The sequence below is a fragment of the Corvus hawaiiensis genome, chromosome Z (assembly GCF_020740725.1).
Source record: "Corvus hawaiiensis isolate bCorHaw1 chromosome Z, bCorHaw1.pri.cur, whole genome shotgun sequence".
Lineage (NCBI taxonomy): Eukaryota > Metazoa > Chordata > Aves > Passeriformes > Corvidae > Corvus > Corvus hawaiiensis.
In genome coordinates, this window is record NC_063255.1 from 10,940,172 (window position 1) to 10,957,752 (window position 17,581).

The 17,581-nt window shown below is 38.2% G+C and overlaps 1 protein-coding gene across 1 annotated transcript in view; it reads left to right on the forward strand.

The window, feature by feature from the left end:
- OXCT1 (3-oxoacid CoA-transferase 1) overlaps positions 1 to 17,581 on the forward strand; it is an 83,346-nt gene that overhangs the window by 47,003 nt on the left and 18,762 nt on the right. The window contains exons 9-13 of the mRNA XM_048290859.1: positions 174 to 285; positions 755 to 849; positions 1,559 to 1,607; positions 5,539 to 5,611; positions 6,355 to 6,430. Coding sequence (XP_048146816.1) covers positions 174 to 285; positions 755 to 849; positions 1,559 to 1,607; positions 5,539 to 5,611; positions 6,355 to 6,430 — 405 coding nt within the window. The remainder of the gene's footprint in view (positions 1 to 173; positions 286 to 754; positions 850 to 1,558; positions 1,608 to 5,538; positions 5,612 to 6,354; positions 6,431 to 17,581) is intronic.

The following is a 17,581-nucleotide window of genomic DNA, read 5'->3' on the forward strand; positions in this document are numbered from 1 at the left end:
TCGCTTAGATAAGCTTGAATGCATAAAATAAAAGGTTGTTTTTTGTAGAAGATGAATAAATAACTTTATTCTCAGAGCAAGTATCTCAGTGCAATCACAAATCAGGCTTTTGTGTCTTGAGAAGCAAGAATCTGGATTCTAATCTTTACTTATGATTACTTCTTATTTTGCAGCGCTTATCAATCCGAAAGCCTGAAGGCTCAAAAGCCCAACAAAAAACAGGAGACAATGTGAGAGAGAGGATCATCAAACGGGCTGCTTTAGAGTTTGAGGATGGCATGTATGGTATCCTTCAGTTGTGCCATAGGTTAAAGTGATTGCTGACTAGAATAACAAACCCAAATGGTTTGTTTAGAACGGGTTAATTAACATGCTTATTGTCTTTACCAGACCCTGGGATTCTCTCATTTTATTAATACCCAATTGAAATAGAAGGGATGCTAAGACATAAAATATGTGGAGTTTTTATTTCTGGTGGTTTTATTAGCAGTTAAATGTGTCACAAGAATTTCTTGAAAAACTTGGAAAAGAAGCTTTACTTGCACTGTTGGGCTTTTTTTGTCATGTAAAGGATTTGACAGAATGCAATTAGACAGTTCAAATCGCAAAATAATTCATCACAAATATGAGATATCTAAGTAAAAACAAAAGTGCTTGTGAAGGGAATAGTTCCAATCAACTCATAGTACAATAGTAATTTTTAAAAATTTATTAGTTTACAATGAGTGTTTGTGCCTTAACCACTTCTTTTCAGCTAATCTGGGTATTGGAATCCCACTGTTGGCCAGTAACTTTATCAGTCCAGATATAACTGTTCACTTACAGAGTGAAAATGGAGTCCTGGGTTTGGTAAGAATATATCTTGGTCAGAATATATCTTATTATAGTGTTTGTATTTTCCTGTGGCTGTATTTTATTTCCTGCCCACCTCCAACTTGATTATTATATTACTAAAAAATTGTATTCAAATATGTGCTATATTACATCACCATAAAATTCTCATTGTGCTGCAGGGAAGTTTTTTAGGAAATGATCATTTTATGATTATGGTGCTATTTTGCTAAGGGTGTCCTTAAGTATGTGATTTTCTGGACTCAGAATCATCAGGAGTTTGCAAGACCGAGCAGTGTAAACCTTATCAAACATAATTTTAAATAAAGCTTAAAGTGAATATTATTTTTACTGTCTTTACTACTAGTCACATGGCTTTATGAAGTTGCAGTTATGACCTTTTTCTGAAAAATGTCTGTCGCTTTGGTTAAGAACAAAAAAAACCCCCAAATCAAACAAACCTCTTACTTCAAGGTTGTTTAGTAACTCTAACATCCTTGAACAATATGTCCATCAGCCCTGATACGTTACTTGATGTAAATCATGCCTTGTAATGTCAGGATTTTTTTCTGATAAAAAATAGAATTCTGATAAAAAAAAGATAAAAAAACGCATGTCTGCCATGATCTGTTTTCAGTAATAAGCATTAGAAATAGTACGGCAATTATGGATTGTATTTTAAAGGTATTTTATTATAAAGTTTGACATACATCTGTATTGTTATCAGGGTCCTTATCCACTTGAAAATGAAGTAGATCCAGATCTGATTAATGCAGGTAAATATTTAAATTAAATTTAATTAATGGAAAGTGACTATTCATTGTTAATCTAAAAATTTTCTTTTGACACAGTATTTGAACCCAGCGTCCTGTTTTATTTGATAATAAATATTAATATATTTGTCTTTTAAGTGAAGGCTTCTTTTGATCAATGACAATGTTTAATATTCTAGTTAGAGCTCATGCTTTGATTCATTTCAGTAGCTACTGGGGGAGACTCTCTTCCAGACCAGTCAGTAAACGGTCAAATCATCCTTTCCAGAAGTGAGATTGTTTCGTGCAGCCTGTATGGGAATATGGGTTTGTTTTCCTGCTGCTTTTCACCTTGAGTCTTCTAGAAAATGGTTTTCAATGATTTATGCTTGGGACATGTTTTAAAACATCCTGTGTATAATGGCCTGGTTTATTCCCAGCCAAGAATAGAACTCATTTGCATTCAGAGAGGGAGTGGTAGCCAAGGCAGGGGGAAAGAGCTGCCCAGCTGGGACCTGGCACACTGAGGGCACTGCTGCAGGCAGCTGCTTTTGCTGCTGTTAGCAGGGAATGGCAGTTCTCACATACTGTGTTTGCCCAGCTGTTTTGGGGCATTTCACCTCAGAAGCAGCTATGCAATGTAAAAATGTACATTTCTTATGATTTAGTGCACCTGTCTGATTTCTTTTTGTTTTCGTGGAAAAGTTGTGCCTGTGTATATTCTCTGTTTCCATGTAAAGATACACTTAAATATTGCATTGTGACAAACAGAAGTAGGCTTTGGAACCTTGCTGCTGATGATGTTAATGCTGTAGGTGATAGAGCTGACATTTTAGTTGTTTTTTCATATGGAAAATATACACACTTAATATTTTTCATTCGAGTATACACATTTCATATTTTTTATTCAAATATACACATGCATACATACAAATACATGTATGAGTGTGTACATATGTATCTATACAGACAGTACCTTTCTCAGTGGCTGTTAGCAAGTACAATTAGACTCTGAAAAGTCAAAGGAGATAAAACACTGGCATAAAATAATTTAAATTTAATATCAGTCCAGCAATTGTTCACTGACTTGAAACATTTGCTGCGTGGCTCAACTAAATGATACTTATCATAGTGCTATGTAATTGCCCTGTTACTGTACTGTATTTTAAATGTGGAGTTATTTGAGGCCATTTTCTGGTTTGAAATAAAAAATTATTAAGAAATCTACTCCACCATTTCACCAGTATCTATGTAATTGTTTTGATACACTCTATGAAGGAATATGTCAGAGGTGTGGAAGGAAAAAAAATATTTAGAAGAAAAAAAAATACTGTAAGTGTGAAATCATATGCATGCACATTAGAACTTAAGTTTTAATATGGGTGTGCATGAAAAATGAACATAATAACAGAGTGACAGTGAAAAAATACCTAAGAACTTCATAAATTCTCTGAAAAAGTTGTGCTGTAACGTGGGAATCAAGATAATCTTGAATTGTTATTTACAGCTGATAAACATTTTTTAAGAGTTAATCTAGAAGGGATGAACCTAAGAGGTCAGAATGGAACATGGAAATTAGATTATTCTAGTATTGGTAATTCGATGTTAAGCAGCTTCACATGTCCCTCTGAAGCTGCAGTACACAGGACATGGGATAGACTAACCTCAGACCTACCACCAAAATAATTATTGCTATAATTGCTGAAACATTCACATGGTTGGATTAAGACCATTCTAGGTACTTTCCAGCCAAATTTGTAAAACCATGTTGTGCTGGTTTGGACAAATTTGGAGGAAAAATATCCTCTGATAGAAGGCAGGTCACAACCACCCCTCCCCCACCAGGTTTGGGAAAAAAGAAATTTTCCTCAGAGGAAAGTGAAAGAGATAAGAAGTATTTCTTTAACAAACAAACAGGAAAAGGATAATAATGCTAAATAATAAAACTTCTCGCTGTGGAGAGAAACCTGAGAAAATTTCAGAGTCCTTCTGTAGTCTCTTTCCCCCTCCTTGGAGCTGGGTTGTGGTAGGCCCACCTCTGGGGCCTTGATGAAAAATTTTCCTGATGTGTTCTGATGTTGAAACAGTCCAAAAAAAGAAGAAGGGAAAAAACCAAAGTCCCACGAAAACAAAGTTCAATTCTCTGTCTCCCTCCAGATAAAAAAGAGCCACAAGCTGTCTGAAAAGCAAGCAGGGTGCTTCCTCCCCTCTCTACCGCAAGCAGGACGCAGAGGAGTGTGTATCTGTGTCCTTGAACAACCGCTTTGAGAAGTTTCCTCAGTTTTTTTCCTCTCCCCCCTCTCAGGCTCAGTTTAAAGGCACAGAAAGGCACAGAATTAATTTCCGGGCATAGAGCAGCGATAAGGGATACACATCAGACGGTCACCCCAAGACAGAAAAAACCAGAAGCTAAATGGCAGAGGAGTAGAAATTAATCTTGTTCTCATTCATTAACTGGAATGATCCAGTATCAGCTCCAAAGTCCAGTTTGAAGTCTTTTAAACATATACTTGATTTTGGCTGTTGCCAAATTTCTCTCTGCAAATGTAATTGTATTGCTCTGAAATATGTATGGGTTTTTCTGTTTGTCCCATTTTCTTAATGTCTCACATGAAGTATATCTTGACTGAAAGGTAGACTACTGTATTACACACTACTGTATTACAGCAGAAATATTTAAAAGTACTGACCTCCTGAGAGCATTTTCAAGAAGTGGGTAATGTGGTGCTCTTTTTACATTATACTGTGGTCCTAAGCCTGTGTGTCTTTCTTCTCATCATTACCTTACCTTGTCACTTTATCCCAGGCTTCTATCTCCATGTTGCTGCCTGCAAACCCTGTTTTCTCTCCCACTGCATTGGATGGGTGCCCTGTAGGGAAAGATAATTCAGGCAGTCTCAGCAGGTCTGGGTGTTAGCATGGTGAATTCTTGAGAAGTGTGCAGGACCCACTTGTATGACCTTAATTCTATACTATTCTGTGTGTCAAAATTTAATTTCCATGCAAATGGCATAAAATATATATCAGATGAACTCAATAATTAAAGCACTTACCTTAGATCTCTGCTTCAAGTTTTATGGACTGTTCCTCTCCCTTTTCCCATTCTCTTAGTTAATCTCATTGGCTTTTTTCTTTTGTTTTCTGGAAACTGTTTAAGGATGTCTTATTCCCCTTCCCCTTTGTTGTTACACTGTTTCTTCTCTATGTCACCTGTTGCTAAAATATTTTGGTTTGGTTTTTTTTCCTCTCAAGTTTACCATGCTGTTTTTATAATTCCACCTTCATCTATATTTCTTCTGCCTTTTCAGAGGCACCCTGTGTAAATGTTTGTTGCCTAGACTGATTGAAAGCACAGGCAGAAGAGGAAGTAAAGGGGCCTGGACAGAGTCGAAATAAGACACTGCCAGGTGTGCTCCATTGCTTGACTCAAGCGTTGTTCAGAGAACAGTACAACACACAGAAGCACATTTTCTTGTGCCCTTTAAAAAAGCAAGAATAGACTAGACCTGTCATTTATTTTTTTTGTATTTTTCATTATTAGCACTATAAATTGTTCAATCTGATCTGCTTGCTTTTCTTTGCAGCCTTTCCGTGTCCTGAAGACTTTATCTTTCTCTGTTTCAAAAGACAGTTACTTCTCACTTTTTCTGTGAATGGAGCAGAAAGCTAAAGCCCATAGATATTTCTTACACTCCGGTGTTCATGATGGCTTGTCTGGAACTGCTGGTGGTCAAAGAGCAGGCAATCCGGTCATTGGAAATTCTAACAAACTGCTTCACAATTCAATAGGATTGATTAGGTTTACATGTGACGTAGTAAGTGTAATCAGGTCCGTAGTTGTACTGAATCCAAAAGAATTTGATAAAAACCTCTTACTTGTTGGTAAATAGCTGTGACTTCATTTGTCAAAGAGATAAAATGCATACATACATACTGTAGCTTATTTCTTTTGCAGGTAAGGAGACAGTCACTGTTCTTCCAGGTTCTTCCTATTTCTCTAGCGATGAATCATTTGCAATGATAAGAGGGTATGTAACAACACAAACCCTGATCTTTTTGAAACGGGAAAAGAATAAACTCATTAGTATTTCTTTCAAATGTGGTTAGCATTTAACAACCTGTAAAATTGTCATGGACTTAATCAGTGGTGGTTTACAGAGGGTTAGGTCTAACTATTGGAAATAAAAATCCACTGTAACTAATAGATACCATGGTGATGTTTGTGCCTACCACCACCTGGCCATATATAAACACATTTATAACTATGTTTTAGCAACTATTTTTTTGTCATTTCCAAGTATCTAATCTGTACTTGCACGCTGTATATTTTATGTGCTCAGCTTGCAACTGTGATCCTCATTCCACCTCCTTAATGGAAATTCAACGTCCGCACCTGTTTTTTGTTTGTTTTGCAGAAAGGAGGTTGGATGCAAACAAACACTAGATCCTAATGGCTCTGAAAAGATAATGAGTGCATGTAAATATGTTAAGGAGTGTACCAAAAAGCACAAGTTCAGAGTTGATTGACTGTGCAATCAATTAACCAAACCAGACAAATGTAGGAACATTTTTGAGACTCAGTAGGCATAAAGAGACATTTGCATCAGTGATACATCTAGGGGGAAAACCCCAACTACATCTGTGATGCATGGTTGCTACCTCTGTCATATGCCACCATTTTTAAATTGATGTAATGAGAATGAACAAAAGCTTAAGGTTTGTGGGCTGTTACTTTAACATGATGTGCTAATTACACACTTTCTGTTGCCAGAGGCCATGTTGATTTGACAATGCTTGGAGCTATGCAGGTGTCTAAGTACGGTGACCTGGCCAACTGGATGATTCCTGTAAGTAGGTTTCTGAACTACTGTCAGTGTACTGTGTTTAGGATAACATAAATGTAGCTGAGGATCAGGCAAAGGAGAAAAGGGCAGAATTAGAATGAGGGTTGTGAAGCTAAAAGCACTAAAATAAGAGGATATGTGTATTTTTCCTGTATACCGCTGGCACCAAGCAATCCATTATCAGAAGTCAGCCTTCTAAAATTATGCTTGCACATTGTGAAAAGCAAAACATTACTTATGCAAGCCTTTTTCCTGCCTGTTATGTCCATGCCTTTCAGATATCATGGTTCTTTTGCTGAGGACTGATGATTTTTCTTGACAGTGACAACTTTTGTATGGTTGTACTTGGAACAGTAAGTTGAAGGAAAGTGTAAAACAGCATGTAGCTCATTACAAACTTATTTTTAAAGTCTGCATTATTTTTCTGTGTTTCTGTCAAAAGATTGCAGCATTGCCCTTTCAAATACATTAAGAAAAAGGCAATAATGCTGTATTTAGCCAAACAGACCTTCAGGTTTCAATGATAGAAATATAAGCTTATCCCAGTATTATTTAAGCAGCTGATGACATTAAGCCATTCTTTGAACTTTATGTTTTAACATTAAACAACATAAGTAACTTTCATACTGTTGACAAGTTTACTATTTTCAATGGCTTTCAATATGATACTTTTTGATATGGTTTGTAACAGAGATGTCTAGAAGCAGATTTTCTTATTAACCTGGTTTAAAGTAATGAGGCATATTTCTATCTGCCTGAGCAGTGTTAAAGGACTTGGGAAACCGAAAGATGATTATAGGAGGACAAAAACCCAAATGAATGTCCTGTCTCTTGGAAAAGCGTTAGTCGAACCCAGCAATCTCTGACTTCTCCAGGAGACCTTTGAGCCTGGAAGACATGGAGCAGTGGCTGGAGCATAAGGTGGTTTTATGGAGAGGGGACAGAGTCTGACATGGGAGTGATACAAGCCGGTGTGGGAGAAAGGGTTATGTGAAGGGCTATTCCAGGTGTCTGTGTGAGCAATTGTGGGGCATGAGAAGGGGTATGGCTAGGTTGAAATGTGCCTTTCAAGATCTGAATTACCAAAAGATAAAGACAGCATTTTGTACTAGTAAAAAGATTTGTTTACACATACATTTCTTGAAGCATTGAAGCTAAGATTGATTGTAATCTTTCTCAAAAAAGTGCAGATTTACATGTTCTTCCCTCAGTGCTTTATGTTCTCTGAAAGATACTGAGTTTCGTTTTGCATTCATACATATTGCGAAGATTATTTTTTATATCTGGTATTCCTTATTTTGCCTATGAAGTTGCCTCTCAGTTCTGTTCAACCCCAAATTTATGAATAACAAGTATGTTTTCAAAACAGGGAAGTATAAAATGCAACTTTCAATACTGTTTCACTTTTTGTTACCTTTGAGATGTATCTTCTTACTACATACTACAGTCTACATCAAATGGATCCTTGTGACTTTTTGCTGTCATAATTTTCCACTCTTACTAATCTTTGGCTGTTTGAAAATTTCCTCTGCAGTAAGTTTGTATTAACTTTTGAGTAAATGTGCCCAATGATACTTCATAAATCCAACCAGTAGCGTTTCCAAGCAGCAATAATTTCTCTTTGGTTACTTTTATTGAGATCTGTTGGATGGATGTTTCTTAATCTACTTTATTGATGTGTTACTGCTATTCTACAGTACAGGTTTTTAAAATGGGATTAACCAACCCATAGATATTCAGATCTCCCTGCTTTTCCTGTAAATAAGATGATATATTATTGTCAGTTAAATTTAATTATGAGCAAGATGTGTTTCTTTTTTAGTCACAAGATTTGTGTGTGGGTGATACAAAGACTGACTTTGCTGAAAACTCATAGTGTAAGGCAACTTTAAGCTGTATTTTGTTCTAACACTTTTCACTTTGTTTTTCATTTAGTTTTGGTTAAATATTTCTTATACACTGTAGCTTTTGGATTCTTGTATTGATGGTATATGCCATTATTTCAGAGGCAAGTAATAACTCTGTATGTTTTGAGCAAGCACCATCATGAAGCAGTCCTTTCTGTCCCATAAGAGCTTGCTAACACTTGAACCCTAGCGTGTGCATGTGTGTGTTTACTTGCACTTATTATTATGAACTGAGCTGAGGAAGTCTCACTGCAGTAATTACAGCCCTTTATCTTTGCTCTTATCTGCTGACTTTTAATGGAGAGAAAAATCTCATGAGTAAAGGAAGAAGAGGGTGTGAATATTTTAAGCACATGCAGTAAACAATGCTGTTTGCTTAGCAGAAGTTACTTCCTAAATACTGGCATTTATTGGTAATTTTATTCCATTAAGCACTACTACTTAATGGCTTTTTGTCTTCCTCACTTTGGTATTTCTCCAACTAACAAGAGGGTTTCTGAGGAGGGAAAGGAAGGAGGTGGCAAATTTCTGTGAATCCCCTGGAAACAGAGTGCAGCTGGGAGAAGGTGGCGAAGAGAGGTTGAAGAGAAACACTGAGGTCATGGTTATGGAGTAGGGCAGATAGGCCAGAACAGATAGCCCGTAGCTGCTGGTTGCTACTGGATGGATACTACATTTCATTTCATGAGTGCAGAACACAGTATCTGACCTGTCTGTGTCTCAAGCTAATGTCAGATATTGTCAGAATAGCAGGGCAGCTTCCCAGCATGTACAGAGCAGCAGCATTAATTGTCTCACATGAGTTTTTAAAAGTTGGGGGATTGACTGCACAAATCCCTGCATGTACTTGCTTTGTTTGAGTTCCTTTCTACCAGTGTCTTTTTGAAACCCTTGGAATAGAAACGTTTATGAAACAGTTTCTGCTGCCCTTCTGCAAGGGCAGAAGCTTACTACAAAGTACTGCAGCTTCAGCTTGCGCCAAGTACTGCTTTATTTTCCCCATTCTTCCTGAGGGAAGGCACATAACTATGATTGCTGTTGTGATGTGTATCAGAGGCTGGACATAGGTCAGAACAAAACACCAGAACTTCTGCCATGTTCCCCTGTGACACCAAGGCTTCTGTCTTTTTAATACACATTTCTGAGCATCCCATAACATTAAACAACCCTAATATGACTACTGATACAGCTGACATGCTGTACTAGGAGAAAAAATACTGAAACAATAGTGGAGGATCCCTGCAGCTGGAATTTGATGAATCTGAAAGCACAAAATGGATGAAATGTCCATGACATCAGATTTCACTACGCAGAAACTTCTTACAGAGGAAAAATATAACTGTGCAGTAAATCATTAATGAGAAGGTAGCATACTCAGGAGGACTACAAGGATGTCATGAGGTTATGTAGGGAGAGTATTAGAAGAGCCAAAGTCCAACTTAATTTGGCTACTGCCATTGGAGACAGTAAAAAGTGCTTCTCTAAATACATTAATAACAAAAAAAGGGCTAAGGAGGTTCTCTATCCTTCATTGGATGCAGGGTGAAACATAGTGGCAAAAGACATGGAAAAGGCTGAGGTACCTAATACCTTCTTTGCCCTAGTCTTTTATGGTAAGACCATAAAAGGCCAGTTTTCCCCCAGGTACTGAGCCCCCTGAACTAGAAAACAGGGACAAGAAGCAGAATAAAGCCTCCACAATCTGGAGGAAGCGGTCAGGGACCTGTCACACTACTTAGACACACATCTATGGGACCAGATGGGAGCCGCCCCAAGGTACTGAGGGTACTGGTGAATGTGCTCACTGAGACATTTTCCATCATTTACCAACAGTCCTGGTTAACCTGGGAGGTCCCAGGTGATTGGAGGTTGGCAGGTGTGACACCTGTCTACAGAAGGGCCAGAAGAATGATCGAGGGAACTGCAGGTCTGTCAGCCTGCCCTTAGTGTTAGGGAAGGTCATGGAATAGATCCTCCTGAGTGCTGTCATGCAGGACATACAGGACAACCAGGGGAGCAGCCAGATGGCTTTAGGAAAGTTAGGTCCTGCTTGAGAACCTGATCTTCTATGACAGGGTGACAGGCTTAGTGGATGATGGAAAGGCTGTGGATGTTGTCTACCTGGACTTCAGTAAAGCTTTTGATATCATTTCCCACAACGTTCTTCTGGACAAACTGGCTGCTCATGGCTTGGATGGGAGGACAGTTGGATGGGTAAAGAACTGTGGGTGGCCGGTCTGAGGGAGTGGTGGTGAATGGAGTTACATCCATCTGGGGCTGGTCACTAGTAGAGTTCCGCAGGGCTCAGTATTGGGGCCAGCCCTGATTAGTATCAGTCAGTTTGCAGGTGACACCACACTGGGCAGGAGTGTTGATCTGCTGGAGGGCAGGAAGGCTCTGCAGAGAGGTCTGGACTGGCTGGATCCATGGGCTGAGGCCAGTGGTGTGAGGTTCAACAAGGCCAAGTGCTGAGTCCTGATTTTGAGTCACAACAACCGCAGGCAGCCCCATAGGCTGGGGTAGAGTGGCTGGAAAGCCACCCAGTTCTGGAAAGACATTAAGGTGCTGGAGCGTGTCCACAGAAGGCAACAAAATCAGTGAAGGGTCTGGAGCACATGTTCTGTGAGGAGCAGCTGAGGGAGCTGGGGGTGTTTAGCCTGTGGAAAAGAAGGCTCAGGGAAGACCTTACCACTGTCTACAATTCCCTGAAAGGAGGTCATAGCCAGGTGGGGGTTAGCCTCGTCTCCCAGCAACTGATAGTACAAGAGGAAACAGCCTTAAGTGTTTTCAGGGCAGGTTTAGATTCAATATTAGGAACATTTTCCTCACCAAAAAGGTTGTCAAGCATTGGACCAAATTCTCCAGGGAGGTGATGGAGTTGGCATCCCTGGAGGTATTTAGATGTGTAGATATGGCACTTAGTACCAACCATAAAGAGGACTGTGGACTGATTAATAAACTGGATTTGTGTAAGTTCACAAGGGCAGATAGGATACATCCAGAGGTGCAAAAGAAGCTGGCCATTTCCTAAGGCAACAGGCTCAAAGCCTAGTGGCCGGAAGTTAACAAGCAGCAGCCTCAGAGATGATACAGGGCCTGACCCTATTTAGCATCTCTGTTCTCTACAAACAATACAAACCAAGAGAATAAACCTTAGCTTTGTATATTCTTCAACTGGAGTCTAAAATTAATGTTTTGATTCTAAGGTAGTGCAGTTAGTTAGCACGAAGAGAAGAGAGTGATGTAATTTGTGCAGGAGGTGCAGTTTGGATACATAAATCTGTATCATTCTTGGGAAGAAAAAAATCCTTAAATTTTAGAATCAGCAGCCTGAGATTTTAATGCTCTAGCTTGGACTAGCCAAACCTAGAGGATTAAAACATTAAGAATGAAATAAAATTACACAAAAATTCTAAGCTTTATCAGAGAAGATTATCTGAAAAAAAGAATTGAGAAAACCTAATTCAAATTCAATAATAAATCTTTTAATTTACAGTCTGTAGAAGTTAGTATAACCTAAGGCTTTAGGAATATAATTTTATTCATTATTGGTAGTTTTTCTACAGAGCTTCAAAGTACATATTTTGCACAGTTTTGGGAGCTTTGACCATGAAGTGAATTTCATTAGTAAAGACATTCTTAAAATAAAAGTTAACTGACAGAGACCAGCCTGCTCTGTGTCTGCATGATGGTTTTTTGGTTTCATTTTTGCCTTTAGCTACTATTTGTTGTGCCAAGCCTGGGAACAGAGGGCTCCACACCAAGAGTTTTTCTTACGTAAAATTATCATTTTTAATGATGGAAGAAAGGACCGGTATCCCAGAATGCATCCCTGAATGCCTGAGAGCACTGTAGGTCTTCTTTGAGGAGCCCTATTGCAGCCTGTTTGTCACTCTGCTTGAGTAGGAGTGTCTTTGCACAAGGCATATTTTCATTTTTAATCCAAGCCTATTGTCTACTCTCCTAGTTCTCCTAATATATCTGTGGCACTGAATGCAGCTCTGTTTTGTTTCAAGCTGTACAGCATTGCAAGAAAGGCATTTTATATATTAACTATAAAATGGGCTAAAATCGGTATGAGTAGAAAATACCCAGGTTAATTATGTTCAATGACTGGGTTTCTCTCAGTAGTAATATGAAGTTGTCTGATGTCTAGGACATGAGTAAGGCTACATCAGTTGTTGAACAAAGGAGAAGGATGGGACTTGCGGTTACCCAGAGTCTCCTTGGAAATCTACTTTTCAGCGGGATATTAGTTTAGTATGAAGATGTATTAGGCTTTTGCAGACACATCTTGAAATTAAGCCTACAGTAATATATCAGCTTACTGCTTATCTCCCAACAAACATGTGCGTGAAAGCCCTGCAGAGCCTTTGCAACACATAATTATCACTCTTGCAAGAGTCCTGCAGCCAAAAAGGAGAGACTGAGTGTATTGTGTTGGCTCTACCTCTTCCACCTTTTTGAGGGCTTTTTCTATCAATTTTCTTCATGTTTATTTCTCTTCAGACTGTATGGAAGGAATGTAGGAGCTCCCTATTGGTATTTTATTCATACTCTTAAATTTTCAATGTGGGAAGTGGCAGCTCTGCTTTCTGTGTAATGAGAGCAGCTGAAGAAATTCTGCCTGTCTCAAAAATACAAGCATATGTCAAAGGACTTCTGATCTGTGGGTTAGTGGTGAGAATTGTTACTACGATATGGAACCATTACTTTTGATTGAGACTAGTATTATGTTGGCAGTAAAATTTAATTATTGCATGCCATGCCGTGTGTTTTGGAAGTGGTATGCAAAGGTAAATGGACAGCTTAATTGTCCCATTACACTGAAATAACATTCATCTCTGTAACGCAAATCTATTTCAATGAAGCATGTCACAGACTGTTTTGCATTGCTCCTGAGATGCAGTTTCTCAGTGTATTCATTTGAATTTTACTCTGTCATTCAAATCTGTTGCCAATGGTTATTTCAAGTTAGGTTTATGGGACAACAAAGGAATAAAATTTGTCCAGCTTTCTTTGCACATACTTTATGTGCCCCTAATTTTCTGATCATGGAAGATAAGAATATAAATATAGTTAGTGCACATATTTTTGTATGTTAAAAGTTAGGGAAGAGTTATTATTACATTTTGCCAAAAAAAGAAGTAATTCAAGAACTTATGCTCCATTCTTTCAGAAATTAGACTTACTTTTTAGTTTTGCTTTTCACTATGTGTTTGTGTGTGTGTTAGGAGATATCGGGATAACATTCTTCAAAATCAGGCCATTTCTTATATGGCTAAGCCATACAACTAGGTTTTTTTGTATCTTTAAAAAAAATACGTTTACCATGTTGTGAATGTAGTGTGTGTTCAGTTTTGTTGTATTCAGCCTGTATTACCTTTTGTTGTGTTGTTGCATTACCCACTCTACTGATTGAAAAATCCTGTTAATAACTTCCCAGTTTTTTTTCTCAGAGTAAAATCTAATCTAGCTCTCCTAGTTGACAGTGTAATTACAATAATTCTGTAAGTGGGACATATAAGGGCATAGAATCAGTGTAAAATAGAACAAGGAAGTATAGTTCACAACACTTGAGCTTTATCCATCTTTTTGATGCAATCTTCATCCAGTCTTTTTTCACTGGAAAAGTGGAAAGTGAAATCGGGAAGAGTTGTGACTTTCCGTTTTAGAATCAACTACAAATATAACTTTAATATATCCTTTAAATACAGGACAGGGCTGTTAGCAACAGGCAAAGGAGACATCTACATTTTTATGAAGTTAGAGTAGATATGTGCACATATATTTTTTTAATATTACCTTCTGATTGTTAGTTTGGTTTTTTTTTAATAAAACAAAGGTTTGAGCTAATATGCACTTTCCCAAACCAACCAGGTGTAACCCCACAAACAACTGAGATAGTTACGTATGGCTCCGATGACCTTCTTCCCAGTGCTGTGCTGTTTCATGCTGACACGTCTGTGCTGGCAGGCAGTATTTATACAGAGCAAGAGCTGTGTGTCTTACGTGTGTTAGCAATACTGCAGAGAGGGACAGAGCAGGGACCTTTGAAGGGGCCTTCAGAAACCTTTGAAGGGGCCTTCAGTTTATCCTTTTGACTGCAGCCTTAGCACAACTGATGGTCGTGATGGCAGTATCTTGTATCCACTGCATTACCAATTTCTGCTTTTCTCTGTGAAGTTCATACTGTTCCAGTTGCTCTGAATTTTAGTGCTTATCCCTGGCATGATACAATCATTTCCTTTCATAAGGACAGCCTTCATACCTTTTTTCCTTTCATACCTGACACCTCGTCTGTGTCTGTGGCCATGAGAGACAATGCTGACATCTTTAAATTCTTTGCTCTCTCATCCTAGGAATCTTGTTCATGATGTTCAGGGGGATGCCTGAAAATTGAGGTTGAATGGGAAGCTTGCAGTTTAAACTAGAAGCACTGGTTATCTTACCGTAAGACTTTTTGAAACAGCAGTTTCGCTGACTTTGAGCATAGTGTGAGGCATGTCTATTCTGTTATCTCATGGAAGCAAAGAGAAATTTCAGACTGAATGCTATTTGTTTAATACAATATTAGGGCAGCTGGCAACATGGTCAAGGAATCTTAAGAGGGAAGTGGCTTGGTTCTGTTCCAAACAGGTGTACATTTTCACCTTGCATGTGTTTTGATATTCAGTTTTAAAGGGAATTATTCGAGATGCATTTACCACTGACAAGTTTTCCTTGTTTCTTAAAGTCATCATGAGCATCTGCTCTGCTGTACTGTTGATGCAATACCTGTTTGTCTCAAAAGATTATGTTATTTTAACTTAAGTACAACAGTTCAGGTGCATTTTGTCATACGATATTAGGAGTAGGTATAAAATTCAGTTACAGAAGAAAAGTTCTTCCCCCTGGGAATATAGAGGAAGGTTTTAAAACACCAGCATGGATTCAAGACCTTAATAGTGTTAGAAGGCTGCTGAATTTTTCTCTTTTCTCTCAGCTATCTCTTCTTTATCTATCTGCTTGAATTTTCTTATAAATTGTTTCCTGCTTGCTATAGCACCTTCCTAGCTTGCTTGAAATATCTTTTAGGCAAAACTTCGCATTCTCTTGAAAAATATCTTGACTGTCTTGCCCACATTGGAGTACTCACAAGTTTCCACTGGAATGCCAGGTTGTCTTGGGTGCCACATGTGACCAAACAAACACAAAGGTTTCTGTTTAGGAATTGCTATTAGGCTAAATTAATTCCTCAGACTCTTTCAGGTATTTTGACTACTCAAGTAATGTTCCGATATAAACGCATTAGATGAGAAAATATGTACCCTTCTGTCATATTTTCTTAATGATGTCCCATCACCACAATAACAAAACAGTTTATTTTGCAGTAAGTAGGCATTATAAGAATTTGCACTAATACTGTGTAGGTTCATGACCTACACAAAGAAGCAGAAGAGCTGATGATCTCAGTTAAAAAACCCAAAGCATCAGGTCCAAAATTTCCATGTCTTGCACTCCAGTATTATTTGGACTGAGACTTGGAAAAAACTGCTGATGCAAGCACAATGGGAAAAGCAGAATTCCCACCTTGTATTGTAACTGAGAAGCTGCAAGGAAATTGTCAGCTTGTGTCTGTTCTCCGCCCAACCCTCTGTATAAATACTGCCAACATTGGACCTCCCAGGAAGTGCATGGCTAATTCAAAAATCTTTTATTCTTACTTCAAGCTCTTTCTGATGAAATGGGTTTTATAACAGTGCTTCAATTTACCAGTATTTTACTGCTGCACTAAGTCTTTCCTTCTGAAAGGTTTCTGAAGCTAGCAGTACCAATGTAATTGAGAACTAACAAAAATAATCTTAAATAAATAAATGGAGGGAGCAGGCTGGGGCAAAAATGAGCAAAGTGTCTTTTTGGAATCACCTTTTAGTCTCGAATATTTTAATTCAAATTTAGCATGCAGGTGTCCCCTTTTCCAGTATGGTGTGGGGGAAAGTGCTAGTTGTGGTAGTTTGGTAGATGCACTGACAGCAATACAAATCTCTTATGCTTTGGATATTCCTCAAAATAAAAGCATGGAATTGGCTAGTTGCATTTAGTGCTGAATTGATTTGCATTACCAGGCACCACCCAATAGCATTGAATATGTTTTCTAAAGAGAAAGAGCAGATGAAGCAATTTAAAATCCCTGAGTTCTTCTCTTCAGCTTGCATTTTTCTCTTTCTTCATGCACAGTGGGATGATGTCTCTTCTCTCAGTTCTGGATGACAGCTTCTCCACCAGTACATTTGTTGTTGACCTTCATCAGCACTTAGTTCCTCAGGAATTTACTTGTTGCTGTGGGTCTTTTGTAGTTAATAGAACTAAAAGGCCTGGAAATGAGGTAATGGCATTGTCAGGACAGTTATATTGATACCATAATCCTCAGTGCAAACAGATTCTGAGTTACTGGGGAGATAATATGTCATCTTCAGCTACTCTGCATTATCTTGTCATGGAGCCTCTGGTAGGCAGGTAAGAGGTCACTGTAAGAGCTCTGTATTTCCTGGCAGGATGGAGAATGATCCAAGCAGTGCCAGGAAGTTAAGGACAGAGGTAAATCCTTTTCACATTTGTATTTGCTAAGAAATATTTAGTAGTAATGATAATTTATGTGATAAATATTAAATATTAGTCTGACTGAACAGTTCCAAAAGGTTTGTTTATAGATTTAGGAAGATGTGATTTATTCTTCACTGTGCCAACAGTAGGTAAATAAGAAATTTTTTTGGGGGAGGTGGGATGTGGGGTGTGAATACTGGCTTCGTTACATAAGAGACTGTAATGATCAAGAGAATAACTAGTAGCTGGCCTGGCAGTTTAATGAGACAAGTCTCTTCCATATATTTTTTATGATGGACCATAGGTACTCATACTTGTAAGGTATTGAATCACATTGCTGATAGAAGGAAGCATAAGAGAAAAGCTTTGTACTAGGAAGTTTTCCAGGCATTTAATCATAAACTTTTAGGGTTTGTATCCATAACAGTATATGGTATATTACTGTCCATATAACCTGTCAAAAACAAATGGAAACTATTTGAGACAGAAGTTAATTTATTTTAATCTGTAAAATTGAGAGAATCACAGAATCAGAATATTCTCAGTTTGAAGGAACCCACAAGGATCATCAAAGTCCAACTCCTGGCCCGGCACAGCACCGTCCCCAAGAGTCACACCATGTGCCTGAGAGCATTGTCCAAATGCTACTTGAGCTCTGTCA